General features: G+C 39.8%; 1 protein-coding gene across 1 annotated transcript; it reads right to left on the reverse strand.

The window, feature by feature from the left end:
* Positions 1-13,860: 13,860 nt before the first annotated feature.
* LOC147465348 (uncharacterized) lies at positions 13,861-16,956 on the reverse strand. The gene is made up of 4 exons (XM_086511575.1): positions 16,393-16,956; positions 15,186-16,187; positions 14,416-14,559; positions 13,861-14,257 (listed from the first exon to the last, which is right to left on the reverse strand). Exons 1-4 carry the CDS (start codon positions 16,924-16,926, stop codon positions 13,988-13,990), a joined length of 1,950 nt encoding a protein of 649 aa, XP_086367701.1. The 5' UTR covers positions 16,927-16,956; the 3' UTR covers positions 13,861-13,987.
* Positions 16,957-17,410: the final 454 nt, after the last annotated feature.

Genomic DNA, 17,410 nt, shown 5'->3' on the forward strand with positions numbered 1-17,410 from the left:
AAGAATTTTTCCATTGATAATGTGTACCTATTCCACAAGAGAAGAGTTTGTGTACCAACGGACATGGACATTCGGCGCCAAATTCTTTATGAATGTCATGACAGTCCAAGTGCAGGGCACCCAAGTAGAAAAAAAACTTATTCTCTTATACGATGACAGTTTTACTGGAAGGTTTACATGGTTTTGTTCAAGACTATATCTTGCATTGCCAAAAATGTCAAGTTAACAAAGAAAAGCACCTGAAGGCAAGAGGACTCTTACATCCTTTGGAGATTCCCAACGGGAGATGGGAAAGTATCTCTATGGATTTTATTGTGGGTTTACCAACCACTGTACAAGGTCATGACTCAGTATGGTGGTCGTAGACCGGTTGACTAAACTATGCAAGTTTATTCCAACCAAGGAGACTTTAAAATTAGCTAAGTTATTTGTGGACAATATGTACAAGTTGTATGGCTTGCCCAGTAACATTGTGAGTGATCGTGATCCCGAGTTTAACAGCCATTTTTGGTGGGCTGTGTTTAAACGATTGGGTACACAACTCAACCTCAGTACAGCAGATCATCCAGAAACACATGGTCAAACTGAACGAGTTAACCAAGTGCTGGAGAATATGCTACGCGCATACGTTAGCAAGAAACAAACAGACTGGGAAGAGTATCTACCTCTTCTTGAGTTTGCTTACAATAGTGCTAAGCATGTCACGATTTTATTTAGTCCTTTCATGCTCATGTATGGTTTTCAACTTAGGTCACCCGTTACGGTGGGGTTGGCAACCGAAAAACTCCAGCAAGTTAAGGATTTTCTCCAAGACCATATAGATATGCTGAAACTCGCTCGTCAGAATGTTCAGAAAGTGTAGGATCGGTATAAGAGGTACGCTACTGAGAAACATCGGCAAGTTACCTTTGAGAAAGAGGACGAAGTGTTTTTGCGTGTGCCAGAGCATTCGGAAAATCTGAAGACTGGGACAACACCTAAATTATCTCCAAGATATTATGGGCCTTTTAAGATACTCAAGCGAGTTGGTGATCGTGCCTACAAACTCTCATTATCGACACACTCTCGTGTCCATCCGGTATTTCAATATGTAACCGTTTACATAAACGATTACATGGAGACAATGTCATTGACCAATAGATTATGGTGGATTTTGTTGAACCTCCTACCCCATTGCATGAACCTGAGCGGACTCTTGACTATCATGATTTACGTATGCGTCATCATGTACGTCGACAAGCTTTAATCAAGTGGAAAGGTCGATGTGAAGAAGGCGCCACTTGGGAAAACATTAGTGCTCTTAAGAAGAAGTTTCTCACTTTTGTTTTCGAGGACAAAAACACTTCTCCAAGGGGGGAGTAATTTCAGGCCAAGGGCATACCCAGGGGGGTCACGGACCCGGGCCAAGAGGCTGGCTGCCAGTGTGGACCGGTGATTCAGAGGCTAAGGGGCTATATATGGGAGGTTGGACGATGAATCCAAGGCATGGCAGTTCCTTGGGCCTCTTACTCGAGCAGAAGCTCATGATGATATTCATTGTAAGATAAACATTGGAAAAGACTCCGTTTTCCTACATGAGAAAAATTATAAATCTTCTTGTGGATATTGCAGTATTCTTGTAAAGCTCAAAGATTTTTTCTTTAATATTATTTGGTTTACAAGTGGCTTTGAGAGGAGCTATTACAACTTACCCATGTATCCCATCAATTTGAACATGCTCACCATTGCTCGACACTTGATAATAAAACCAAACTCTTACTAGGCTATTGAGAGTGTCCCATTGCGTTATGATGAGTCCGGTTTTAATGTATGTGAGCACTGACACCCATAAAAACTCTAAGCTTATCATCACAATATTAGCACCAATTTCATGAATCTGTCATAAGAAGGGCTTGGCTAAAATTTTAAGAAAGGAAAGGGAAGTAAAATAGGGTACTTGCCAATAGAATGGGAGTACATTAGGTTGCCCATCTAAGTTAGAGTACACACACAAACTATATAATTCAAAATGGGAAAGTAGTATCTAAAATAGAAGTGTCACCTAGTCTTCATGTATCTCTGTAGTAAAGAATGTTTTGACTTGCACAAAAGCTTGCAAATAGAAACTCTACTAATACTGCTTACTACATGCACGGCCTTCTTATCCACTTCACCAAACATGTTGTTTCATTACAAAAACTGACTTATTATTTTTGTGATATTTAAGCATCAGAAAAGCAAAATGAAATTGTGCCCTTCCATAGGGAAGGGTACTATTTCCGAATGTCTATCTTGTGAAAGAATAGGGAGGCCTTCAAATCCTGACACTGCTTACCCAAACCATTTATTATGCTTAAAGAGGTAATCATAACATCAAAAATTTCATGCAAGCAAGTAATGAACATGATGATCTAGTCATGTGCCTTTAAAGTCTACTTGATTCATTATCATTTTATGTTTTTTTCTGTTTTGTGTTTGGTGGTGGGGTGGTTGGCCCCCTGTGGGAGAAAGTATATATCAATCCTTACTAAAGGCCATAAATAACTAGCCTATAGGATAAATTCATTTAAAAGTGTCTATGTCCTTTTGACATTATGAATGTTTTCTTTCTTTGGGTGGGTGGGGGGGGGGGGGGGGGGGGGGGGGGGGGGGGGGGGGTGCATGATGCTGTCTATCACAATGAGGTTTGATGCCTATTTACATGCAACAAAGAGAAGAAGAGATGAGAAACTTTAACATCATAGGAACAATCTCAAGAAACCTCTGAACTCAAAACCTGATACTCCCAAGGGAATTGGAATAACCAATCTACCACACTTGGGTGATAGAAAGATTATTCTAGTTTCCTCTTCTCTCTCTTCTCTCTCTCTCTCTCGAAAAGGGGCTTTATTATGTGTACATAAGAGACCTCGAGAGATTCTCAATGGCCTATCATCTAGGGGAAGTACAAAAGAGGAGTGACAACATGTAGGCTATGTAAATATCAAGGTGGTATGTACGATAAATGCGGAATGAACCAATGTGGAGATGCATAATGCCATGTGATGTGACCCTTAACCTGACAAAAAAGAACACAAAATGTGCCCATGTGTGAAGAAAGCCACATCGATGCTACTTTGTTGCCCTGGAGGAGCCGGCTGAAGAATCCCACTGACTACAAAGAGTATGCAGTAGCTCTATCCAGATGGATACCAAAATGGTGGACATAGGAGAGGACTGTGAGCCAAGAATGTGAGGTCATCGAACCTTCCACATGGTCCAAGGCGTGATGCTTCATATCGTGTTTAATACTGTGCGTCACTCGCACCAATCCAACGAGTGACTTGCTTATGAGACCATTTGTAGAGTTCTCAGTTTATAACCCAAGAGAGTAACCAAGAAGACTAAATCTGTCAGCAAGCCCTGAGAAAAGGTGTGTGACCCCTATAATTGCAAAAGCCATGCAACTGCCCCCAATGTCATGAACCCATTGAGGATGCCCACTCTAATTAACAAACAACAAACTGCCATCCACACTGGATGTGAAAAGGACAAACCTAGAAACAATGCCACAAATACTCAAGATCTAAAGTACATCTCAGATAAGTCGGGTCATGACCAGTGGCTATCGACCAAGTGGGAATTATCTACATACAAAGGACCTCTTATTGATGATTTTGAAACACATTAATAAGTGACACATTAGTAAGTTAGATAATTGCATGTACAAGAGGAGTTTAAAAATGACGAAGCATGTAGATTTTCAATAGTATTAGTTGGGCATGGAGAAGGATGGATACAAATTTTTGAGAGAGAGAGAGAGAGAGAGGGCACTATTAATAATCTACATGCTTCGTCATGATTTCTAAACACATTAGTAGATTAGATAATTACATGTACAAGAGGAGTTTAAAAATGGAAAACTAAAAAAAACTTACAGTTTTATGTGGACCCCCCCTCACATCTACATAGTGCCTTCAGGCTTGAGCGAAGGTAGTGGGAGTATGTTGTTATGCCTTTTGGATTGATAGGTGCCATGGGTACTTTAAATAATCTTGTGGTAGATCATTTTGGTTACATGTTTGGTATGTGTGTGTTGATTTTCCTTCATGACATTCTCAATTTTTTTGCATCATGGGAAACAAGAACGGGATGTAGATAAGGCTTTAGCTTGCTTAGATGAGTGCCAACTATATATTGCAGCTAAGTAGTCAAAACGTTTTTTGACCTAGGTTACTTATCTAGGCCATATCATCTCTGTAAATGGAATCAAGAAAGAGCTCACAAAGGTTGAATAGGCTCATAATTGGAATTTATCCACAACAACATATGATGTGCATTCATTTTTAGGTATGTGTCAGGTATGCTGTTCGCACAAAAACATTTGCACACTTTGATGCAACAATAATTGATGTTTAGAAATGGGTTAAGACTCCATCAATGCATTGTCCTACCCAAAGCAAACATTGAGGCTTTTGAAACTCTCAAGGTTGCGGTGATTGATGCTCCACATCTCATCCTTGCCTCTTGGGATGAACCCTTGGAGGTATGGATGGATACAAGAAACATCACCATAGAAGCTGTGCTACAACAATATGGTCATCCACTTGCATTTCTCAATAGAAAGTCAAACAATGCAAAAAAGAACTACTCCATGTACAATAAGGAGCTTTCCTCTGTCATTCATTCTATAAGTCATTGGAAGCATTTTTTTTTGGTAGAGGTTTTATTGTTTGTACTAATCATCAAGCCCTCAAGTGGCTCGTTTATATGCCTACTGCACATATCGTGATCGCCAGGCAAGGTGGTCTCAATTTTTTGAGCAATTTGGTGGTTTGACTGAATATGTTCTTGGAAAAGCTAACCGCATTGCAAATGCGTTAAGTCACAAAGGACAGATCTTCGCCTCTTGAATCAAGTTCCACAATCTTCATTCAGGGTGTATCTTTTAACATCATGAAAAATCATTATCCAAATTCCAAGTTTGGTAAGCAATGGTTGTGCCTAGAAACGATCTCATTCGTGAGGGTCTCTTGGATTTCTGTCATGGACACCTTTGTGTGCTACCTTATCTTAGGAAATCCATATTGTACGATGCACATGATGCACTCACAATATTTCCTAGAGTAAGACAGTCTAGGTCAAGGTCCAAGACAGACATGTAATACAGGGGGCCTATATTTAATAGGATAAGGGCCTATATATGGAATGGTTGGGTGGAGATGTACGTGTGCTAGTCCCTAGTCTCTCATAATGGTATTAGATCAAGGAGGGAGGAGAGGCAAGGAGCAAGGAGGATCTCCAAGGCAAAGGATGCTTTCTCTCTTTTCTTATCCCTTCCATGGTCTCTCTCTCTCTCTCTCTCTCTCTCTCTCTCTCTCTCTCTCTCTCTCTATGGAGATAGAGAAAGTAAGAATGACCTTGCACGAGATAGGAGGGAAGCTAGTGATGCAAGTATACCAAGGAAACAGTTGAGGAAATAGCCACAAGCAATCGCCCTTACGAAGAGCGGCCGAGCTTGGTTTGTGTGGGAAAGTTCCCCTGAGAGGAGGGGCATATTTTTTATCTACACAGAAAAAACTATGGAAGGCATCAATGGAATCACCTACTAGGGATGTGGAGGGAGTTTTGTCACTGGATTAGGTCTCCCCAATCTCAAGAAAAAAAAAAGTATTTCAAAACATATTAATTGCATAAGTAAAGGGTGAGTTTAGGTGCATGAAAGAAGGGTGAGTTTAGGAAATGAAAAGACAAATGAAGGTGAAAAGTAAAAAGGTTTATGAAGGTGTAAAGTCAAAACACCTTTTGTGTCCATATAAAGAGGTAGTCAACTTCACATTTTATATTTGTGTTTCTCTTCTCCTTTAGCTTTTTTTTCCTCTATAAAGTGTCCTCTCTCTTTCTCTCTCTCTCTCTCTCAATCTCAAAAAGTTGTATCCATCCTTCTCTAATGCCCAACTAATACTATTGAAAATCTACATGCTTCGTCATTGCCCGTTGTTGTGTGCTATAGACTGGAGTAGGGCCGACGGAGGTCCTCATTCTCTCTCTCTCTCTCTCTCTCTCTCTCTCTCTCTCTCTCTCTCTCTATTGTTTGGTATTTTCACTGCCTATCGCCCCATGAAATCTTCAAAAAAAAAAAAATGAGGTTGCCCTATTTTGGGCACCCTCCCATAGCAAGGACCGGCTCCCACACTTTCAATGAGGCAATCCATGAAAAGATATGCTTTCTTTGATGGCACAAGAAACACATAGCATGCAACTCTCTATACATGCAAACGAATTCTTTGTTGAGCTTGGAGGAGAAAACAAGTGCAACAACATCATCCAAGAAAAATTACACAAGCCATGCATACTCATGTAGAAAGGAGCAAGACTCCATATATCGTTGGTGAATGGAAACTTTTCCTCGAATCGAACCATATGGGATGCAAGATTTAGAAGATTGACAAGACCAGAGCATGTTTTCATGATGTTTCTCAACATATGTATAGCATGAGCAAGGTAGCTTCTTTCAATTTTTTATCAGGTGCTCAATCATAGATGATGCATGCAAGCAAGGATGCCTATCTGTAAGGAAAATTCAGGCAAGGCATGTGGCTTGTTAGTCACATGCATTCGGCAAGGCCAAAGTTTTGGATTTGAGCTTTTACTAGGGCATGGCTCCTAGGTAGGTTTTTTCACCTAGAGGAAGTCAGAAATGGTCATGATCAACCCATTGTCGGCAAGAAAGATCCAACGTGGCTACAAGGGTAATTGGCAACGAGTATTGGGCAACCTAGATATGTTTTGTCTGTGAAATTATTGTAGGTATTTTTATGATTCCAATATGATATCCTATTTGACAAGGTTGAGGATCAATGGGACAATTTTCTTTTACCTCCATTTAGTACGAGAATGCCATAAGATTGGCCACGCTAGATTGGTCATGTTTTAACTACGGAGCACGGCTTCGTACCAGGCTACTTATGAGCACGACTTGTGTAGAAAAACTCATATGTCACACATTTCATAACCTTTACAGTTTATGGCTCTAAGAAGTCAACAAGGACAAAATATCCATAAAAATCTATTGAAAAGAAAGGCTACAAGCTGAATTTAAGCCAGACAACCACACCATGGGGTGATTCATGCAAGCTGATAAGCAAGTTCAATTTACAGTTTACAATTTTGGTAGACTTTTCTCCAAATCCAGGTTGACACGGAAAACTTGCTTTGGTCAAGAAGAGTTTTGCAGTCATAGGAAATTTGATAGCTACGTTTCCTGAGCAATGTCCTTTCAATATTGGTCACGTGAAGCTATGATTCAATTTCGAGCATATTGCATAGAAGATTCCAAAGTTTGGAATATGCTATCAACATATGAACTTGGGGAATCTTTGCAACATGTTTGCATGACTTTCCACGAAAGGTCGGCATGAACCAAGCCACTAGGGCATATAAGGTACATCAAAAAATACTCAATTTTTTAGCATCTAGGTCCAAGCAAAGGCAAGTAGCCTCAGAGGAGTGAACATGTTAGACAATTTCAAGTTTTTCTATGCTTTAATTTTTACTTTGGACAAGATCTTATGTTTGCATGCAAGGTGCTTTGATGGTCATAATGAGAAGCATGGATTTCCCCCCATGTCGCCATATCGTGCCAAACTTAAATTTCCTATTAGTCCATGTTTCCCTCCTTGAGAGAGTCTTGGAGTTGTGTATTCCATGCATGCATTTTGCAGATGTAGTAGTAGCCTTGTTGCAGAGGAAGACACCACTGCATTGGAATCAAGCCCTTACTTATAGATTCATGGTCATTCATCAATCTTGCATGCTAGGAAACTTTTCTTACATGCATCAACTATTATTGAACAACTGTAAAAAATTGGGAGAATTCACCTTGTTTACGTTTAGACATGTAGTGAAGCATCATAAGAACTTGCCTTGGTCTTGTCTATCTTCCCAATCTTGGAGGCTTAGAGCCCTATTTGAGAGAAAACCTTGTATGTTTATTGATTCTTGTTTTTTATTTAGCAACACATAGCCGCTTGCTTGAGCTAGCTAGTCTCCTTGAGAGAGCCTTGAAACTGTGTGTTGGGATGCAGCTTTTGTTGCATCTCTTATGAGAAAAGCCTCTCTACCTAAGATAGTGATGTGTCAAATCCATGAGATAAAAGCATGTGAAAACCATGTGTGTAAAGACTAGTCAATATTTCATGTGTGATTCCATGTGACGCTTTACACCTAGGACAAGTGACCTACAAAATGATGTAGTCCCTAAGAATGACATACCCCAAGGCATAAGCACCAAATGAACCTATATATCCAACCTTGTATTCACTCATCTTAAGTCCAATAATTACAATCATTTGAAATGTACATTGTGCTCTCTCTCTCTCTCTCTCTCTCTCTCTCTCTCTCTCTCTCTCTCTCTCTCTATCTATCTATCTATCTATCTACACTCCACTACGTCTCTCACACACACACACACCTATTTCACTAATCTATCCACCCTAATCCTTTCAATTGATATGAGAGCACAATATGTGTGAGCGCTAGATTAATAAATAAAACCCACATAGGAGAGGGTTGTTTGGATGCAAATTATGTTCCACCTCTTGTGAGAATAACCTCTCTACATAAGCTAGTGACGTGTCCAAGCCATGCATTCGCACTTGTACAAAATATGAATCTAAATTTGCACTTGTGCCCATCATTGTAAGGGAAATAGATACCATCGTATTTATATTAGTAAGACGTTCCTTGAGGGACATCTATGTGTAAACCAAAGATAGGCATTCTATGCTTCCATTGGCATACACTTTGACGACACATTTTGAGGACAAGAAATTGACATGGAAACGTCAAGAAACAACAAAAACACACGTGGAAGGAAGGAGGGGGGATTTCTCAAAAAACCAAAAAACAATCACTAGTATAGGTGACCTACTAGATGATGTAGCTTCGATGACATATCGTGTCGCATAAGCACCAATGAGCCTATATATCCAACCTTGTGTTCATTCATCTTAAGTTTGATAATCAACCGCATTTCAAGTCTACATTGTGCCTCTCTGTCTCTCTCTCTCTCTCTCTCTCTCTCTCTCTCTCTACTCCATTACACACACACATACACCATGACTGGTTCACTAATCTATCCAGCTTAATCCTTTCATCGTATACCCAACTACCTGTGTATGTATTGAACGCTTTTTGTTAAGGGATTTTGTGAATGAATGTTGTGTAAGAGGTTTCTTATTGTCTCTCTCGGGAGTTGACATGAGAGGCGATAACAATTTTTATTTTATTTTTAGCTTTATCTCTTGGTTTTTTGTATTTACTCACCTTTCCTTATAGAGTACGACCTTAATGGATGTACCCATGACAATGCCTAAGTCATCGCATAATACTTATGCGACAAATGGATCCACACCATTGCTAAAGGATGAGGCTCCTCGACGATTATGTTATACAAGCCTTTTGCAAGGTGTTGTTCATATTGGGGATGAACATGAGGTATTTTCTTTTAAAGTTTAAAATTTACTCTTTATAGGATAGAGATTCTTTTCACAAAGTTATTGATAACTGCTATTTAGGATGCTTGGTTGGGTGACTTACATGATGGCTATGAAGTTTTTCTCTCTCCTAATAATAAATCCGCTTTCAATGATAGCCACCACAATCACAATCACAATCCACTTTCAAGGATAGCCACCACAATCATCATAAAGCTAAATTTAACAAGCTTTGACTCCACAATTGTTTTATAATAACTTGTGCAATATTTTTTTCTTATAAGTTTATCCCATCTCCCATTTATACACTGATAACTTGTCCTTTTATGTAAATAGCAAATATCTACAATCAACCTCTCAAGTGTCTCTGAACAATTTGTGGACAAAGGTTCAATGGAAAGTTACACTAACCACGAAGGTCATGCTCTTGGGTGCAATGATTTTACGAGCGTATGTTTAATTAATGGTCATTCTTAACATAGTTCTCTTTTTAATTTGATTTTGGTATGGACCTGAGTTTCTAGATGCTTTTAAGTCTTTCATCTCTTAGTGTAACAATTTTGAAATGTATGATTTCTCAATATCTTTTACATACAAACTATCTACTTGAATAATCTAAGGAAACCTTTTATAGAACATCTCTTGACACAATTCTCATGTGCACCAACTCAAATGAATTAGTATTTTCTTATCAACTCTAAATCTAACACCACTTTATTGGGATCTTTATGTGTCTCTTCCACATAACTTAGAGCAACAAGTTAAGCGTCACTCTACCTTGGATGGCTACCTTCCTCAAATGGTTCATTCTAAAGCTAGCAATCACATAAGCATGAACAAGAGCTCATGCAAAGCCACAAGCAGTTCACACGATGAATTTGTATGCCAAAAAGTTAGTATTCATCTCTCTCTCTCTCTCTCTCTCTAAAATTTAAGTACATGTAGCACATGGTAATATATAAACTAAAGAATATTTGATTTTGAAATGTTTGTAGAGAAAAATGGACCCTTTCCTTCCAATTGGTTTAAAGGAGCAAGCAATTAAGATGCAAGTGAAGATCAAATTCTTTTCCATGTCGATAATGAAGAATGCTAGTTACATGCAAGCCCTTGAAAATGATCCACTTTAAAAAATGACTAATTTGGAGAAGAATTTTAGTAACTTTGTAAGTAATAAGGATCAATGGCATGGTCCCTCTCTACACTCTCTCTCTCTCTCCCTCAAATATTTGCAATTAACTCCAATTAGTTGCTCTAGTAGGCTCAATTAATTCCCTCTCTCTCTCTCTCTCTCTCTCTCTCTCTCTCTCTCATACATACACATGTAAATACACGATGATTCTTTTTAAAACTAAATTTTGGTGAGCAAGAAAATTTGGCACATGCAAGAAGAGGAAGACAAAAAAAAAATTCAAGCCTTGCTAATGTTACGGTAAGGCGTGGTCACATGGATAAGTATAGTGAACAATGTATGGATTTACATATGTAGGACTTATGACATTTACATAGTCATTTTTTATGTTTTTAGAACAAAGATTCTTTGAAAAAGAGGAATGAAGCACAATCCTCTGGTGGAAGAAAGATGTGTTACTTGATAAAATCTAAACCTGGTGATTCAATACATAAATTGATTAACATGTATTTTGATATGTAGGCCTTACGTGATATCTCCAACCAAACTCGTCCTACTCTCCAAAGCAAAACCCCTCTAGTTGTGAGTGAACGAAATAACATGAAATGTTTATGCTCTATAATATATTGTAATTGGTAATTTCATTGTGGTTTTTCATGTGTGTAGACTATCAAAGCAACTAAATCTTGTAGGATTATTCATAAACCGGCAAGATACAATGATAGTTGTGAAACAGAGGTGATTTGTTGATCAAGAATAGTGAATGTTGATCATGTTAATTGAGTTTATCACTTGCATGCTCTTTGAGTGAATGGTTAGGTTTTGAATCTTTTATTTTTTGGTTGATTAGGGTGGTGATTGGCACCCTACTAAGCAATGATTAAATGGAGGAGATAGTAATGAATGCTATGAATGTGGATGTTGTCGACGATATGTACGATCGATTGTGGCCAACAATCAGAGATCTCAAAACGATACACAAGGCGCACTTTTGACAATGCACAAACAAAATACAGGTGGAAGATCTCTTGAAATGGTATGTAGATTGGGTTATTAGCAACAAAATGCTTAAATCAAGGCTTTCTTACCGCTCCAACATTTGAGCTCAATTTTGGTAGAGAATTAAGACTGTAAACTTTTGCAATTAATTCCCTAAAGTGTTTATGGCATTTTCACTTAAGACCCCTTTTTCAATCATTGAATGTCTAAACTTTTTATGCCAGACCCTTTTCAATCACTCAGTCTCTAAAGTTTTTATGGGCCTTTTCAATCACTCAATCTCTAAAGTTTTTATGGTATTTTCACTTAAGATCCTTTTTTTCAATCATTACATTAGGTGTTTGCTGCATTATGCATGAAGTGTGTTAATTTGAAGAGTCTTTTAAAATCACTACTTAGTTTTCCAATCAATTGAAACTCAACTGTTAAGTAGGTGTTAAACTCTGCCAAATAAATTTACACATCAAATATCCAAAGGACTATATTCGCAATTTGTAAAAATTTCTATATGGAACTTTTTCTCATGTGAATCTTTTCTCACATTTTTTCCATCTTGAAAATGTAAGATTTCCAATGTGAAATCCTTTTATCCACATTTTTTTCATCTTGAAAAAGTCAATTTCCAAATGGTGAATTTTTCCAAGATGTTTTTCCTTCTTGAAAATGTGCCATTTCTACGCGTAAATAATAATCCTACCATGAAAAATATCACTTCTAAATGGTGAAAATTTCCACTAGATTTTCAACATGGAATTAGTGAAACCATCCATTTTTCTTGACGGGAAAATACCGCTATGCTTTTCCATTTCTATATTGAAATAATGGTAGGAAAAGAGTCTCCTTTCCCTCATGAAATTTTTTTATGAAGTTCTTGTGAATTTGTACAACATGTTATTTTTCCCCAGCTGGGTACTCCCTATTGGCAGCTCTATATACTATTATTGCCCGAAATCTCCGGAGATGCTTTTACTTCATCCTTTGCTTTGCTAGGGGAGTAAAACTCCAATAGCAACATCGCAAAATTTGAACTCGTACGAGCCAATCTAGGAGACATGCGAGCGTTGCCCTAACCAACTCGCACCCAAGCAATTGGTGCTCTGAAAGCTTCCTTAACTTTTAAAAAAGTTCTTTCTCCAATTACATGCAACGTTGCCGTTGACTTTAAGGCTTGTGTTCCAACCTGGCCAAATGTCTACCCCGTCCATCATCTACCACCTACGTGCTGTCTTGCCTCCTGCTTACGCCCTGAAGTCCAGTAGTATTTTTGTGGGCATGTAGAGAGTCCTTTGTGAGATACAATACACCAACAATTGGTGTTTCTTCTTCGCCCCATAAAAAGCGACTATTTTCGATGGATTCCCAATCCTCCAGGACTTTTTAAAAAATGTGCACATTAGAATGTAGCGTCTTAAAATAGCTTTAAAACGACAATATTTGATACGCATCACCTATATCACTCCTTGCAAGGAGGTAGTGCAAAAAAAGGAGTAAGTACTTGGTAAAGAAGGATAACTAGGGATGGAGGATACCTTCAAGAACGAGAAAATGTGAATCGAGCATAAAAATCTCTCTCAAAATCTGCGAAGCATAAAAAGAATGAGAGAGATACGAAGGGGTAGGGGAAAGCAAGGAGAGATCGACTCTTTCTATCGTATCAGTAAATACGAAGAGATCAAGGTGCAAAAGGACTGAAGACTGAGAATAAAAGGGTAACCAAGGTAACGTACTTTACTTTGTCCTCAAGCATTCTGTATCAAATCTTTGCTTTTGCATGAATAGGGATAAACTGGTAATCTTTCATCCATTTCCATCACATCTTCCACAATTGTGGCCCTAAAGGCACTATCCACATTCTTTAAAGTGCAATTGCAACACATGTAATCACCCCAATCCTCCATCATAAGAAGTTTTGGACAAATTCTCACAATAATTCCCACATTGCAACTTACCTCAACATCATGAGCTTCTGTGAGGGAGGCATGGCATACCTAGCCAGGTACTATCGGGGACAGGGGACCGCTTACAATTGGGGGCAAGGGTGGCGGTGATGCCTTGTCCCCAATCATACCTCGCTAAATATGCACGGCCTCCTGAGCAAAAGCTCATGATGTTATGCAATGCATGAAAAACACTAAAAAAGACTCTTTATTCCTACATGAGAAAATTTCTAAATCTTCTTGTGATGTATGAGGCCACAACTAGAGATGGCGAGTCAAATCTATAAGCCTCACTCTATCAATCCACATATAACGCAACATTAGGATAATCAAGCCAAGTTAGGATAATCAGTTAAGCAGTGTAACTTCTATGAAAGTCGTGAGCAAAAACCATTCTCCAAAACTCACATTCATGAATTCCTTTTGGATTTCCCTATCCTAAATACACTTTCCCCCAGCACGTTTCATACGGTCAAGAGAAACTCTTCTTCTACATCAGAAGTTGCCTTGAGACCTAGTCTTTGGCATATGGTATTACATTTATGAGAATTGTAAAAAAGTTCAAACCCTTTTTCTCCTAAGTTTGTTCGCGTGAAATGAAGCACATCTTTGGTGTGAATTGCAAGGTCACAAAATAAAAATGCTCGTGTATCCACACTCGAAATTTGGACTCCTTGTAGGTCAGTCACCATAATAGTCCCTTCAGAGCGTTCATGAGTCCAATGAGAAAAGGCCTACATCAACATCAAATTAGTAGAATTTTATCCATAAGACTTGACTAAATTACAGTAAGGCTAGAATAAAGAATGGATTTGGGGGGAAGTGGGTTTGGGGGGGGGGGGGGGGGGGGGGGGGGGGGGGGGGGGGGCGGGGGGGGTTTGTGTGCACTCACTTGTAATGTATCTATGTAAGCTCCCTTGCCATTGACATAACCTGCATTGCTATTGAACCTCGTACAAATTCCCTTCAGTACCTCCTCCATGTTGTAGTACGTACTGGGTTGCAATCGCAAGGCCGACACACCAGTAAATGCAACCTAATGTTCACAAACTATGGAAGGCAATGACAACCTCTTCACTTAAGTAGAACGCACTCTGCCTTGTTAGCCTTTACGTCGTTACATAGGTAATTTGTGTGTATTATGGTTTATTCCAACCCTTGGTAATTTTTCTGTATTGTGTTTCATTCCAACCCTTGGAATGACTTCATCCACTTCTTCTACCTCACCATATTGCAAAACAAACAAATTAAGAAGGGCAAACATGTAATGGAAATTTTAAGCTCCCGAGAGAAGCATTTGTGTTGCCTTTCAGTGCTAATAATAAAACTTGAGACCTTCACACACAAGAAGTTTAGGACAAATTCTCACAATAATTCCCACATTGTGACTTACCTCAACATCATGAGCTTCTGTGAGGGAGGCACCGCATACCTAGCTAGGTAAGATTGGGGGCAAGGGACCGCCTGCCCGATGGGGGGGAACCGGTAGGTCCCTGCCCCCAATCGTACCTAGCTAGGTATGCGGTGCCTCTCAAGCAGAAGCTCATGATGTTATGCATTGTATGAAAAACATTGAAAAAGACTTTGTTTTCCTACATGAGAAAATTTCTAAATCTTCTTGTGACACACACACACACACATTCTTTGTGAAATGTAAGTCACCTTCTTGGCTTCTCGAATATTGCGGGTGCAGCGGTCAAACTCCTCGGCAAATTGAGAAGAAATGGCCTGCACTTCCATTTGCTCTATGTACTTTTCTTTGGCATGAACCCTCAAAGTATCTGCACCAAGACGGTCCTTGAATCTCTTCACCACCATAGTCTTCGTCTCATATTCATGGGTCACTATTTGCGCATAGAATGGCCATCGAGAGGCCCCATCATTGCTAAAGGGATGATGCCCCACTTTTACTTGCACACATTCTGTTTTCTCCAGCTCCAAAGGTATCCCTTTCTCTATGCACCGTAACACTTCATCAAGGTTATCATATCTTCTGAGCTTGTATACCTCGCCGTCTTGAGCATCGAGTGAGCCCCAATCTGGCGTTGCTGCCTGTACATCGCAAGGCACAAACCTCACATTTGAAAGATTCATTCTTGCAGAAGATAATGTGCTCAGACTTTGAGATATGGATGATTTGCATGCCATCGCTACTTTCGTAGGGATGTCCTCAATATACATGCCTTTGAAGTCATCCTCATAAATCCAACTACTATCTGCTGCAGATCCAGCCGCTCTCTTGAACTCTTCAAGCATCTTGTCCGTTGTTGCTCGAACATGTAGGAAGGTATATGTCGATATTTTGCAATCCTTGCGAAGATTGTGTAGTAGCTCGGCGATGTCACGGCCATGAAGGTCGCCATGACAAGGGGCATCTGCGATGTGGTATACCACTCTATTATGAGCAGTCCAATCAAGCTTGGCTAGTGCCTGCAAGCCACTGAATACGTCCTGAGCAGTGTCTTGAACGCTCTTTGTTCGTACACAAGAAAGGGCCTCAACAAATGTGCTCATAGAGCCATGAAAGCTTGCTGTGAAATTGCAACTGATGCACCTCTTCTTGGCCTTGTAATCTCGGCTAAAAACAAACGCAACACGGCAATGGCTGTCCGGGTATGCATCAGATATACTGTGGATTATCTGAAGGATTCTTGTCTTCACCACCTGTTAATGATGTTCGGAAAGTAAACTGTTAAAGCAAATATGCCATGCCCTCCCCCCCTCCCCATCCCTCTCTCTCTCTCTCTCTCTCTCTCTCTCTCTCTCTCTCTCTCTCTCTCTCTCTCTCTCTCTCTCTCTCTCTCTCTCTCTCTCTCTCACATATATCTGTGAGGAGCACATCACATGCATGTAATCAACAGAGTACTACCTCAAGGTAACTACGCATGCTGTTGGTTGCATCAAATAAAAAGGCCAAATCAAGCGCTTGTGCAGCGCGCAACATTTGATTGATCTCACTCGTTCTAGAAGCCCGAGCACTAGCCTTCAACTGAGCAAGCTCCTTCCGTAAAGCCTCCATTTCAAGCCAGCTGGTCTCATAGCATGTTTCCAGCGGCCGGGGGATATTCAAGAAAGGAGTACTGGAACCAGCTGGTTCTTGCTTGATTACTTTCTGACCACTTCTAGCGAAGTGCTCTGCAGTCGGGGAGGCACCCTTCTGCACGACTTGTATTTTGCTGCATGCTGGGCTTGAGGGAGTTCTTGCAAGCCGCCGCCCAGTTGTGGATGCTCCCAGCTCTTCCTCAACAAGCAGCCACCTCTGTTTTGGTGTAGTTCTTATGTTGTCGTCTTCAGCTTCATTAGAAGCCTCCTTCAGGGAAGCCGTGTGCGGCGTAGTGACCCTGAGGCTTGAAGATGGAAGAGGTGCAGGAAACGGATCCACACGACGGCGTTTCTCATCCATAGGCTGTTGTTGAGGCCTGCAGCCTCAATTGAAAAGACTAGCTAATAATAATTATACATGCATCACCACTACTGAATAACACAGCATTTAAGACGGAAGTCGACGTGCGCTCAATCCACTCGGACAAGGAGCCATGTCACTAAGGCCCCTGTCACACTGGGACAGGCGGCCACATCCCTTTTTTGAAGGCAGCCAGGCAAGTGCAGTCACATTGGGCCATTACAATGTAGAACGTCCGCATTTCATGTTGTAAGAATAGAAGACATGCATTTTCTAGCCGCAACAACGTGCGGGTCAATTTAAAAGTCAAGGTTTTGATGTTAAGTGTCATTCTTTTTGCATCCATGGCTCAGTTTGAGCATGACGATGTATTTTTTATGTTTCTAATTCAGTATCGTTGAGTGAGTGCTGTTGAAAACAAAAAAATTAGAAATTAGAGGTAAATCTTGAAATTTGTAGGTGGAATTATATGTTTTTTTGGCAA

This window comes from Adiantum capillus-veneris, chromosome 1, assembly GCF_014529385.1.
Source record: "Adiantum capillus-veneris isolate H3 chromosome 1, ASM1452938v2, whole genome shotgun sequence".
Lineage (NCBI taxonomy): Eukaryota > Viridiplantae > Streptophyta > Polypodiopsida > Polypodiales > Pteridaceae > Adiantum > Adiantum capillus-veneris.